General features: G+C 39.7%; 1 protein-coding gene across 2 annotated transcripts in view; it reads right to left on the bottom strand.

The window, feature by feature from the left end:
• DNAH10 (dynein axonemal heavy chain 10) overlaps window positions 1-13,982 on the bottom strand; it is a 141,559-nt gene that overhangs the window by 43,521 nt on the left and 84,056 nt on the right. For both annotated transcript variants that reach the window (XM_083716644.1, XM_083716645.1), the window contains 9 exons: window positions 10,843-11,059; window positions 9,477-9,596; window positions 8,041-8,186; window positions 6,677-6,829; window positions 4,424-4,684; window positions 3,162-3,334; window positions 2,861-2,954; window positions 1,530-1,697; window positions 235-423 (listed from right to left, as the gene is read on the bottom strand). In XM_083716644.1, coding sequence (XP_083572770.1) covers window positions 235-423; window positions 1,530-1,697; window positions 2,861-2,954; window positions 3,162-3,334; window positions 4,424-4,684; window positions 6,677-6,829; window positions 8,041-8,186; window positions 9,477-9,596; window positions 10,843-11,059 — 1,521 coding nt within the window. The remainder of the gene's footprint in view (window positions 1-234; window positions 424-1,529; window positions 1,698-2,860; window positions 2,955-3,161; window positions 3,335-4,423; window positions 4,685-6,676; window positions 6,830-8,040; window positions 8,187-9,476; window positions 9,597-10,842; window positions 11,060-13,982) is intronic.

Below are 13,982 nucleotides of genomic sequence, written 5' to 3'. Positions count from 1 at the left end.
TTCCCCCCCAGGGCTTTTAAAATTAATTACAGTACTTATATCCAACTAAGTTGTACTCAGAACAGACATACTGATATTAATGGATCTACGTTAGTAGTGTACATTAACGTCAGTGGGTCTATTGTGAGTAGGACTAGCTTTGGGTACAACTCAAAGCTAGTATGTAATCCAAGCCTTCAAGGACAGGGAAAGGTGATAATCTAAAATAAAAAAGCAAACTAATGACCCACTAACCTCGCATCCTGCTGTATAAGCTGCTAATCTTGCCAGGGACTGCTTCCCTGAGCCACCAACTCCAACAAGTAAAGCATGACCACGGTCCATCCTTATGATGCGATGAACACGAATCAAATGCTCCAGGGCATCGTCAAACAGCACCAGGTTCATTTTAGTATTCAGTTCATTGTACTCTTCAAGAATCTCCTGCAAGGGAAAGGCGAAAAGAGTGAGCTTGTGGAAGGGTTTCAACACCAAAAGAGCAGGGTGTTAAACAACAGCAACACTGGGATTGCCTGAATCCTGATATCCCTGCTTAATCACAGAGATCATTGGCAGGAGTGTTGCTGATTGTTCCCCGAGTTGGTGAGGCTAGTTTGACAACAGTGGGAAATCAAGCATTTTGTGTCATTGGCCCAGTCCTGTGGAACCCTCTGCCACTAGAGATTTAGCAGGCACCTTATCATAGAATCATAGACTTGTAGAGTTGGAAGTGACCAACCCTCTGCAATGCAACCCCCTGCAATGCAAAAATCTCAACTAAAACATCCGTGGCAGATGGACATTCAACCTCTGCTTTAAAACTTTCAAGGAAGGAGAGTCCACAATCTCCCGAGGAAGACTGTCGAACAGCTCTTACTGTCAGAAGGTTCTTCCTTATTTTTACTCAGAATCTCATTGCTTGTAACTTGAATCCATTGGCTTGGGTCCTACCCTTCAGAACAGAAGAAAACCTTTTAAATGCCTGCTGAAAACTCTTCAATTCTACTAGGCCTATGCAAGCAGTTAAAGAGTACATCCTTCCATAAGGGTTTACTGGTGTTTGTTTTCAACTTTTTACACATTTACTGGAAGGTTTTATGACTTTATTGCTGCAAACCGCTTTGATATATTTGAATGCGGTATACAAATATTTTTAAATAAATAATTAAATGCTGGAAACACTGAATGAAAGGAATATCAGAATTGTACAATGTAACCCTATACACATTTACTCAGAAATAAATTCCAGTGTGTTCCATGGAGATTACACCCATGTAAGTGTACATAAAATTGTAGTCTTAATTTCTCACTTGGCCAAAAGAGAATGCTACTTATTTTTGGTATCCACTAATAGTCACACCCAACAGGTGAATTAATACTAATGATAAGGGCATACATAACAAATATCCAGTTGTTATAACCAAGTAACATACACAAAAAATACAGGAAGAATCCCATATATGTGTCTTTTAATCTCCTTTTCTATAGTGAAATCTTCAAACCTTCTACAATGAAAATAAATACACCACACACCAATTTAGTCTCTATACCTGAAAGAGAGCTTTGGCAGCATCGTAGTCCTGAATATCTTCATAAACACGAGGCTCACTTTCATTTAGGGCCATCCTAAAGTCTCCAAAAAGTATAGGGTCTCTCATAACATGCTCTAAGTCGTCTTTGAAATTGCTTTCCACCAGGGCTTGTATATGGCCTTCAACCTTATAATATATAAGAAAGAAAGAAAGAAATTTTCAATTCTTTATTTAGGACCAGTCCTCTCCATTCTGCCTCACAAGGACTCATGCACTAACTTGATTAAATAAAAAAAAACCCCACAAAGGTCTGCAGAATTCATCCCAAGGAATGTTTTGTGCAAGAATCTAATCAGAACCTATGTGTATGGAAAGTTGCTTTATAATTCATCAGGCCATTCAATCAATACTGCTCTCCAAGGCTTCAGGCACAGGTTTTTCCCAGTTCTGCTACCAGAAATCCTTTGAAATAAAGGTGACTGGGACTGAAATTGGAGTCTTCCATATGAAAAGCATACAGTTTACCACTGAGCTCAGTCTCAGAGTACTGATGATGCCAATGGATTGTAAATTCTTAATGGCAAGCAACATTCCACATTGTGAGTCTGTGAGAGAGAGACAGAAAGAGCAGGAGTGGCAGAAGGGAGAGGTTCTACAACTAATGTGTGTTCTGCAGATATAGCAACTATGTTCAGGGGTTTAATTTACATGCCCCTTTAATGGGGTGACAATGTTTACTTTTGTGGGATTTTGAACATCTTGGTGTTTATGGTATGAAATGTAACGGAAACCCTAGGAATGTGACTATTTTGGAGGCTCTGGATTAGCAGAGGGATTGAGAGGCTGTTTTAAGGTTTGATATGGATTTAGAAATGACTGCTACAGCTCCCAGTTCAAGCATAAAGCCAAAAACAAACCTTCCTGTATCAGTAGAAGTAACAGTCCATGGGGCACTAGCTCCTGCCTGCCCCTATGACAGTGTCCATTCTATGTTATCGCAGCTCAGTTCTGAAAGCCAGTCTTTAGTAGGAGCAACCCTCTTACAAATTCATGGGATACAAGCAGTGCTATTTTTCTAGAAAAAGAAGTGCCAGAAGTCACCATGAACGCTTTCCTTGTTCTCTTAGAATGGCAATGGTCCCCACCTGAGATGCATCAGAACCAACCTGAGAGGTGCTAAAACTGAGTTCTTTTGAGTTCCAGATGAAAAAAGCCCAGGATGGAAGTAAAACAACTGCATCATATAGAGCATTGCTTGAGCCGATGATTTTATTTCAGAGAGGCACACAGCTGTCTTAAAGTAGCCAAATGGATATTAAGTCAGCAGCAGTAAAAAGGATAGAACTCACCAGAGCTTTGTCAACTTCATTAATCAGCCTGTCATGGAAAACCCGCAGGCACTCATTCCGCCATACTCTCACCATCTGTGCAACTGTCTGGAACCTATAATAAAACAAAAACTGGGTCAAATCAGCAAATACAAAACATGGGACTTAGTAGGCTGCCTTTCACAAATGCAGAATTTGTAACTTATCTGAGCCCACTTCTTCCAATTTGGAGTAACTTTTTATGAATTGGTATGCTTGAACTGAATTAACAATTTGAATATTGTTACAATTCCAGCGAAAAGCTAGGTGCCTGTTCACTCACCGTTCTGGTGTTGTTTGAACAAGTCCATTGTAAACTCTGGACAAGTCCCGCAGGTTAAAAATGTAATGGAATTTTGAAGGAGTTGGAGGTAAGTCACGGACTATCATTTGATAAAGTGTCAGTGTAGAGGCTGTCATCTTGTCAGCAATTGCAGCTATCAATTCATTGAAAATCTGCGAACATAAAATAGGGGGAGATGTTTTCAAGAGACAATTGTGAGAAGGGTTTTTCTTTAAAGCTTACTTTATCTTGCAATGTTTTCCATCAAACGGCAAACAAACTATGCTTTCAACTTACGTTAGGAACACCTTTCCTGCATCCCACATGCATACATGCTTGTTGATGACCTCTATACGTGACTGACAAATCATTTTCTAAAGTAATGACTTCTTGGAAAAGGCTTCTTGAAAACACAGCTTGGTAAACCCAGCATTGACAATGGGCACTGGGGTCTATTTATTAACATGGGATTAGATTTTGCCTTGAGCAAGATTGCTGGGGAAAAGAGCCAGCAGCATTGGCTCTGCCCCCTGATTCATTTCCACACAATGCCTGAACCCCCTCATTCCAAGTGTGTTTGGCAGAGTCTGCCTCTTGCAACGCACCTCACCCACAATTTATGTAAGAGTATGCAGTTGACATATTTGATCTCCCGCAGACCATTTGTTACAGTCCACTCTAGCAAGGAGAGCTTCACTGAATCCTTTACCTGTATCTCTGTATCTATTGGAAAATGGTGCTGAAGTGTATAGTAAAGGGTTAGTGGGCTTCAGATCCAGGCTTATGCTGAAAGCCAGATGAGAAGTCCCTGAGGTCAGATGGAGGCTCCAGGCCAATATTCCTATCAGCCCATATGTGATTTTTTTTTTCTATGACATCCCGCAGCATACTGGCTAGCTCACAAGAACTACAGAACAAGATTCAGAAGGAGCTCTGCATTTCAGTTCACTAAGCCTTCATTACTTGAAGGGTTATTACTATTTATTATTTATTAAATTTATATATTTAGGAATGTGGCCACATTGAAAATGCAATAAAAGATTTGCTGTTACACCACAGAAGAAAATGTAGGGATATTTTCAGAGGTTATACTAAGAGATTAAACAGCAGCAGGATGGCTACAATTTTTGACAGTAGTCCATTACTCTGGGGCAGGGGAGGTTTGAGGGCAATTCTTAGACAAGTATTGAAATTCTGTACAGGTCTCTGTATCTCTCTGTATATCTCTCTGTATATCTCTCTGTATAAATAATTCAGATTACCGAAGTATGGCCTTTTAAAATGGAGGCGTATATCAAGTGCAGTGATGACTCTGAAGGAAATGGCACGTTGAAAGCGCTAAAGAGCGAAATGAATCGTGGGTCAACTTCATTACGGCCTCCCCCAGCTTTGCCCATGGCAGCAATGAAGCCAAGGTCACGGAGGTACTTGCAGTTCATCTCCTTGCCACGATCATACAAGGCGCCTTTCTCTAAGAGTAACTTCAGCAGCGCAATAGGCTGTTGGGTCCCATATTCATCAACCTTTGAACAACAAGAGAGTTAAAATGCTTAAACAAAAAACAGAAGGGCTACCAACAAGCAGCTTGAGTTATACCCCTCTTTTCAACTACCATCAACAATATTTATAAATCTCCTGTCAATGTCAGATGACTGAATCTGATGGCTTTGATTTCACTCAAGTTTTCCAAACTTAAATTCAGTTTGCCCCAAGGCAGGTTCCACAAGGATGTGGGATGTGCATTACAGGAAGCTGACCTCAGGCACCAGGCCTGTTGGCAGACCGACTCTGTGTTATAATGCCGCAAATGTGGTATGAAGGCCAGCAACTTTAACCCCACTGTGTGGGAATCCTTTGCAGACAACTGCAGTGCCTGGAGACACAGTCAGGTTGAGTATCCACAGCAGTGACCAGAGGAGAAATGACTGCTGGGAGGAGCGCAGAGAAAAAAAAATGTCATGGTGCATATGTAACAATGAAACCAGATGCCTTCATCTTCCCCAGCTGCAATAAAGCATGTCTCTCTCATATTGGTCTCTACAGCCACAGCAGGCGCTGTAACTCTCCAGCAGTTTACTTTACCCCCAATGGCACACTCTTCAATTACATCTGGAGACAGACAGATGCCAACCATGCAATGGCAAGTGAAAATGTATTTTTGTTAATGTCTCTTAATATACATATTTATGCACACAATTTGACTAGAATACATTTTTGTATGCTGATTCAGTAATACAGTTTTTTTGCATTCTTTGGCTTATGAACTGCTTTGCAAAATTTGGAGAAGGGAGAATTTAAAAAGAAAGCCTTGTTTCAATTTGTGCATTGGTTTGAAAAGTGTAAAATTTGGGAAATCTGCATTAAGATGCAAACTAATTATATTTTTTCCACATTGCTACTTTCCACACAGGTTCACAATAAGGAATAAATGTTCATATGTGAAAAATTCAACACAATTTTCACATGCCTGGAGAAGTAAGCATGCCTTGATCATAATGTTGGTCTCTAAGGTGCTACTGCCCCCAAATTCTTTTTTCTTTTTTCTTTATTTCGAATTTAATTGATAAATTGTTAGTAAACCTTGAAGAGTGATCTATTATTATTCAGTATTTATTATTACTACTACTACATTTATATCCCACACCACCTCCAAAAGCTCAGGACAACATACATGGTTTTTCCACCTGTCCTATGACAGATTTTCTCTTTTTCCTATGAGAGAATGATAGACCCAATGTCACCCAGAGAACAGAACCTTTGTCGCTCAAGTTCTAGTCTGACAATCTGACCACTAAGTTGCATTGGCTCTCTTTTACAAATGTACCAGGTACATTTTCTATCAGGTGACAGAAAATAAACAATGACTGCAACAAGAAGGTACAGTGCCTTCCTCTTACACCCAAGTTGTTTGCTGCAAGCTTTGATGGTTCTGTAGCAGGATTAGACCAACCTTCCAGATGTTCTGCATTATAACTTCCATCATCTCTGACCACTGGACATGCTGGCTGGAGTTGATGGAAGTCCAAAACATCTGGAGAGCATCATGCAAAGGAAGGCTGAATCACAGTAAGTTAACAGAAAACATGTTGGACAATTAGTTGTAACCAGCTAAATTCCACTCAGATCAAGACTAATGGACCTAAATTAGTCATATCCTTTAATGGGTTTACTCAGAGCCTGATTTATATTGTGAGTACTCCAATGACAATAGCCATGACTAGCCCAATGGAACCTTTTGTGATAGAGGCGGTGTTCTTTGACTGCTAGAAGCTGGGGGCAAACCACAGGGCACTGCTATTATATCACTGTCTGTGAGCTTCCCTTAGCATATGGTTGACTACAGTTAGGGTCCTGGATTAAATGAACCCTTGGTCTGATCCAGAATAGCACCTCTTACACATGTAAGTTTCTTCAGAAACAAAGGATGCAAAGCATTCCCTTCCCGGCATCAGCTCCATTAAAAATGCTTGAATGTGTCTTGAGATGTTCTTGCATACTTGTATGTATATTCTTACCCTGGGCATGTTCATATCATCCATAAAGACAATGAGGCGCTTTCCCATTGGGGGACCATAGGTCTCTTTGGTCCGTTTCTCCACGTTTGCTTCCATATTCCTTTGAATATCCATGGAGGTAGTGCGAGAGGAGAAGTTGATGATAAGCAGCACCTGGAAGTGGAAGATTAAAAATGAGTTATTGGGAAATGAAGGCTCATGCCAAGGACTTCCTACTCAGCAGGCAGAGGTAAAAAGCTGAAAAGGGATTATATATGTGATAGTTAAATTAAAACAGGGTGTCTCTATCATTACAGAGAATATATTAATTTCAGGAAGTAGACACAATCCCAGTAGTATTTCTCCACTTATTGGGGAATTGTGATTTACAGATGCATTTCAGTGTTTCTGATTGATGGCAGCAAAAATATGTTAGCACTCAGTTCTCGAAAAGAACAGTTTTGTGGACTGGCAAGGTACAGGAGATTATGGTAATAAGAATGTCTCAAATTAGTTACTTTTATTTATTTACATGTTTATCCTATCCTTCCTCCAAGGATTTCAGGGTGGCATACATTATCACCTTCCATTTTATCATTGCAGCACCCTTGTGAGGTACGTTTGCATGAGAGAGGGTGACTAGTTCAAGGGCAATGATATCAGGTAGATTTTGGAAAAATATAAAATGGTTTAGAAAATTCACACTACAAATAACACTACAAATAAGTCAAGAATGCACGAAGCAATTTAGTTATATTAGTCATATTAGAGAAATGTAATGTTTGAAAACTTGGGAAACCTGCTGCTGCTGCTGCTGCTATAGAAGAGGATTTTTAAAAAATAAGATTTAATATTTACATAAATTCTCTAAAATTTGTTCTAAACAACAAAGGACATTAATCTAAAATCTGAATCATTCTAATGTTCTTTGATTTGTGGAAGATTATCACATTTGTACCAGTTTACAGAATAAATAACTAAGTTTAAAAATTGCTTTTAAAAGCGTCTTACTGACTTTGATACATTCTCTCTCTTAAAATGTCAGGCCATGTGGATATATTGTTTAATAAAATACTAAAATATAGTCATTGCTGGAGCAGACTAAGTCTGCAAACTTATACACATTTACCTGAGGGCAATAAACCTCACTGAACACGCTAGTTGTTTCTCAGTAGACACTCATAGGACATGACTTAAATAGGCAAAAAGGGGTATGTATGAAACCAGAGATTCTGGGGACCTGTGTAGCAAAGGATCTGACCCCTATACTCATCCCTCAGCTTTTTGCTCCTTCTCTCCTTTTTGCAACAGGAGAATGAGCTTCTTTCCTTAACTGGAAGTGGAGTAAAGGTGTAGGGCTAATTACATAAAATCTGGACCCTTACATTTGTGTCTTGATTTAGTTTCTTAAGAAAGTTCTGTGTTGTTGCCGTCTTTGAGGTTCCAGATTCTCCAACCAGAACAACGGGGTGTTTGATTTTTACCATCTTTTCTAGTAGCCAGTTTGTACGGGTTGTGTCCACTGTGGGAACTAAAGAGTGTGTATGTTAACTTGGAATACAGAGAGCAAAAGAAAACCAAGCAGCTTTAAAATGATAGATTTGCATTGATACTCAATGCACAATCACTCCAGTAACAGAATTCATTTAGAGACACAAGACCCATTGTCTCATCCAGGGGTCGTTTGTTCCTCTAGCAGCTTAGAGGATAAAAGAAAAATGTTTCTAGACACACTATTTTAGAATAGAGCATTGGCCCCTTATTGCCCAGTCTTAGGGAGATATCCAGAGATGGGTTGTCTCCACCCATAGCCCAGGAAAGTCGTCTCATGTGGTGGTGTTTCGTATGCCTAGACTGGCTCAGGAGGCTCCACTGTCAAGCAGAGAACAGCACATGTAAACTAAATCTGAGGCGGGGGAAACATTAAAAGAAAATAACAGAAGCCTCCTCTGAGAAGGCCAAGCAGATGTGGATGAAAGTACATGGTGGCCAAACCATGGTCATCTGGGTGGAACAAGCTGTACCCATTTGTAGCATGCTACCTAAAGAGGATAAGCTGGATAACTCTATGAATCAGAGGAACTTTCATGGTAAGTGACCAATGTTTGTTCTGTCCAGTGGGAGGAAGACATCCAGAAATGGGACATGTCCACTCCTTATATTGAAGGGCTGAAGGTGACAGGATGATGATGGTGGTGGTGGTGGTGGTGGTGGTGGTGGTGATGGAGGGTCAACAGAACGTGAGAAGAAGAAAAGAAGAGTTTGGACTTGATATCCCGCCTTTCACTCCCCTTCAGGAGTCTCAAAGTGGCTAACATTCTCCTTTCCCTTCCTCCCCTTCAACAAACACTCTGTGAGGTGAGTGGGGCTGAGAGACTCCAGAGAGGTGTGACTGGCCCAAGGTCACCCAGCAGCTGCAGGTGGAGAAGCGGAGACGCGAACCCGGTTCCCCAGATTATGAATCTATCGCTCTTAACCACTACACCACACTGGCTCTCCTTGGAGAAGGGACTCTAAGGAAAACCAGGTAGCAAGAAAGCTACAGATACGAAGAAACTGCTGGTGGAAACACTAAGTAAAGGAATCTGCTCTGAACTTGGGCAAGGCAAGGCAGTAACTGGGGTGGAGCCTCCTGAGCCAGCTTAGAGCTACAAGATGTTGTCATGTGATCCTGCCTCCCAGGGATGATCAACGAAGATGAGCCATGTAAGGATGCCTCTCATGTTCCGGACAAGGCATAAATAGGTTTGCAAGCTGCAATTGATTAACTTGTGACATTAATTACTCCCACTAAATTATGCAAAGCTTTAGTCACACTTACCCAGAATATCGATAAATTTCACTTCGGGTGAGTGGATATATTCAGGGACCAATTTGCTCCAAGGCACCCACTTTTTCATCAGTCCCTCAAAGTGAAAGTCATATAAAGTTGGAAGCTGGCCTGAAGATAAATCAATTATGATAGCTTAGACCATACTTATGGTAAGAGATTAGTCATTCATGATTACTGGAGGTATGTTGCAAATGAGACATCCAGTATAGTATGCCAAGAAACAACATGCTGAACACATTGTCCAAATTATCAGAAAGCACTAGAATTAGGCCCAAAAGATTGACAGATAATGTATGTGTATACTTTGGCCTTAGTATAAATTTTATGCTCTCAATATTACTGTTGTAAAGCACCTGTTTCAGGCAAAATGTCCTTATGGTTCAGGGACTCTACTTCCTCCCTTGGAAACTGATTGCACCTGCCTGTGGTTCCAAGGGTAGGACATAACCTTAATCCACTGAGGAGAAGATATCATAGTAAGTGCAACAAATCTTTTTATTATTATTATAGGGTTATCCTGAGACAGGTTCTTCTTCCTACTTGCTTCATAGACAGTGCCATGTGACTCAGTGTAGATCATGAAGTTTCCATTGAAGGAAACTCAGTTTCAGTAAGTAATCAAGCAGAAACAGAATATGTTCTACTTTACATAACGATTGTCTGAAAAATCTATTAACATTTCTTATTTACTTCAAAGAACTGAAGTCCTTACTCAGCAGCCCCCCAAGTCCCATCTCTATGCTGCGTAGCATAGTTCAAGGAAGGTAAAAATTACCAAGATGAAACTCCCTCAGTGCCACTGGGCTAAACAGAAAAGGCATGGGCTTCAGAGTTTTTCATTTGGCTTGCAGCAAAGCCCTATTCAGCCACTGTAAAGGATGTGTACACCTGTGTTGAACCAAAGGTGAGACTAGTCAGTATGACCCCAAAACAAATTGTTAGCTGTTGCAAGGATGAGTTTAGATGTGTTTATCTATGCACTTGCTTTGATATATGCTAATAGGCTTGCTTTGCTGCTATGCTTCTTGGTGGGCCCTGGAAGGCTGAGCTCTTAGCTCATAGAGTAGAACTATCTGTAAGCCTTGGATAGTCGCCACCTATGCCTTCATGGGTCAGGTGGATTGATGTCATTCCTCAAATCTGAGTCATCTCTCAGAGGCTGCTATTAGGCAGGCTAAGAGAAATACAGGTGCCGGTATTTCCCCCTCAGTTGTGCTAATAGCAGCTTGGGAGCAGGAGCAGGAAAATCTTCATTGTGGGATACGTGCTGAACTGCAGAAGGCAAGTGAAGCTGCAGTACCTGGGAATCCCTTTCAGAAACAAACCATGTCATACAAGACTGATTATATCCTACCTGGCAACTCCCCTGGTTTAGCTAGAGTCATCTCATCATTAACAGTTGACATAGAGGAGAGACGTTTAATAAAGTCATCAAATTTTGATCTTCCAGCTTCAAGGAGGCAGGCTCCTAAAGAAGAATATAGAGCTTCAAGGAAGTAGCACTCGAGCACATCAGGGTCATCATATTCTTGCTCAAGGAGAGCATCCAGCATCTTGGTCAACTGTGTCACCTGCCATATGAAATCACAAAACAACAAATACTATATTGGTGAAAATCTTTTGGTGCCTCTCCCCTCCCCTGCAACACACTGCTATAAACTGTCTTTAAAGGGGGCACCAAGTTGAGAGCAACACTAAAAACAAATCTGGAACTGAAAAAGAGAGATGAGCAAGGTCTTGGAAGGTGTTTCATTATTACGTTCTATGAGCAGACCAGCAAAGGATTTTCTTCAATCTAGGAAGCAGCTTGCAAGCAAGGGCAAAATGTCCTGTTTCACCGCCTGAAGCAAAATGAAAAGTGCTCCTTTGCACAGCCACTCCTGCCCCCAGCCACCTGCTCCTGCCACCACGGTCTGTTCTGCTGCCACTACACATCCTGCCACATCTGGCACTGGCAGAGAAGTGGTACTGCCATTGGTGCCAATTTGGGGCATGATTGTACCAATTTTCTGTAACATCTCACCCAAAATTGTGAGAGATCTCACACAAAATGGACACAATCTTGCTCAAAATTGGCATTAATGGCGGTGGTACCACCTGGGAGCACTTCTGCTGCCTAATTGCTAGGCCAGCTCTGTTTGAAAGTGTAGCATGGCAGAGAAGATAATGCAATGACCACTCTTCCAGAGTGTTATGATTTGGAGATCAGTGAAAAAATTGTTGGAGAAAGGCTCCCTACAGAGTCTAAGGAAACTTGGCAGGTTTCAAGAATTAAATGTAACACTATTACAATGAAAGTTAGTGTGCATTTGTGTGCAACATTAAACAATTAATTGGTACAGCTAATTTATTTAGAAATCTTTTTAATCAACTGCAAAGGAAACCCCCAATTAATCAACAAAATATCACTTTTTATTTTTTTTAAAAAATATTTTTTTATTAATTTTCCAATACATTTATACGTTTTTAACCAAATTGTAACAAAACATCTCTTTTGGACTTCCTTCAGCTTCTCTGGCAATCATCCATGTTTATCTCTTAATTACACATTCCATTTACATATATTGCCGTTTGTCTTCCCTCTCCCTTCTATTTCTTTTTTAACAATATCTCTCAGTTTTTACAGCGCCTCTCGAAACCCCACTAGCATTGTTTTTCAGATACTCCACAAGCTTTCCCCAGTCTTCGATGAACCTTTGGTCTCGGGCATATCTGATTTTCCCAGTTAATTTGTCCAATTCCGCATAGTCTGTCAATTTCAATCTCCATTCTTCTATTGTCGGTAATTCCTCTTGTTTCCATTTTTGAGCCAATAAAATCCTTGCCGCTGTAACTGCATACTGAAAGAGTTTACAGTCTTTTCTTCTTATTTCTTTTCCTGTAATTCCTAAAAGAAAGGCTTCTGGTTTCTTCACAAAAGTAAATTTTAACATCTTTTTCAATTCATTATAAATCGCATCCCAGAAACCTTTCACCTTCTTACATTCCCACCACATATGGTAAAATGTTCCTTCTTTTTCTTTACATTTCCAACACTTATTACATGTCTTATAAATTTTTGCTAATTTTACCGGCATGATATACCATCTGTAAAACATTTTCATAACATTTTCCTTCAACGCAGCACATGCAGTAAATTTCAGATTTTCTTTCCACAATTTTTCCCAATCGTCAAATTGTATATTATAACCGAAGTCTTTGGCCCATTGTATCATTACCGATTTAACCTCTTCATCTTTCATGTTCCAGTCCAACAGTATTTTATACATTTTTGACAAAATTTTACATTCATTATTTATTATATCTACTTGAAACTTTGAATCTTTTTCTCCATATCCACATTCTTTTATGTATTTTTTAAACATTTCATTAACCTGTAAATAATGCAACCAATCATATACATGTTCTTTAATTTGTTCATATGGCTTTAACTTCCATTTTCCCTCCTCTTTAATCACCATTTCACCATATGTGATCCAATTACCTCTCATATTAATTTTCTTTACACTCATAACTTCTAACAGAGATAGCCAGTGTGGAACTTTTGGTTCCAATAAATTTTTGTACCTGCTCCATACCTCTATCAACGAATTCCTGAAGATGTGGTTCCCAAAACCTTTATGAATTTTCTTCTTATCACACCGTAGGTATGCATGCCATCCAAATCTGTTATCAAAACCTTCAAGGTCTAATAATTCCTTATTGTCTAATTTTATCCATTCTTTTAACCAGCAAAGACATGCTGCTTCATAATATAGTTTCATATCTGGCAGGGCGAAGCCTCCTCTTTCCTTCGCATCTGTTAATAACTTATATTTTATTCTTGGGTTCTTGCCCTGCCAGATATACCTTGAAATCACTTTTTGCCACTCTTTAAAGATCCCTTATCCCCTTTATAATGGGGATAGTCTGAAATAAAAATAACATCTTTGGAAGCACACTCATCTTTATCGTGGAAATTCTGCCCCAAAAGGACAGTTTCATTCTGCCCCACACCTCTAGATCTTTCCTTATTTCCTTCCAAACCGGTACATATTTATTCTGGAACAGGTCAATATTTTTGGGTGTTAGCCAAATCCCCAAATATTTTACTTTTTTCACAATCACTATCTCTGTCTGTTGTTGCATTATTTCTATCTTATTTTGTTCCATATTTTTTAGCAATTATTTTAGTCTTTTTCTTATTCACTCTAAATCCTGCCATTTTTCCAAATTGTTCTATTTCCTCCAAAACTTCTTTTACACTTTCCAGTGGTTCTTCAATTGTTATAACCAGATCATCGGCAAAGGCTTTCACTTTATATTCATTCTGCCCCACTGTTACCCCTTTAATTGATTTATTTTGTCTAATCGCACTTAAAAAGACATCTAAGACCATTATAAATAATAATGGCGAGAGCGGACAACCCTGTCTTGTTCCTTTTGATATTTTTATATCCTCTGTAATTACATTATTGACTAGCAGTTTAGCTCTCTGTTCTGTGTATATTGCCT

This window comes from Podarcis gaigeae (assembly GCF_964106915.1).
Source record: "Podarcis gaigeae genome assembly, chromosome: 16".
Taxonomy (NCBI): domain Eukaryota; kingdom Metazoa; phylum Chordata; class Lepidosauria; order Squamata; family Lacertidae; genus Podarcis; species Podarcis gaigeae.
The sequence above is the reverse complement of the archived record's forward strand: the minus strand, read 5'-3'. Positions and strand labels throughout refer to the sequence as shown.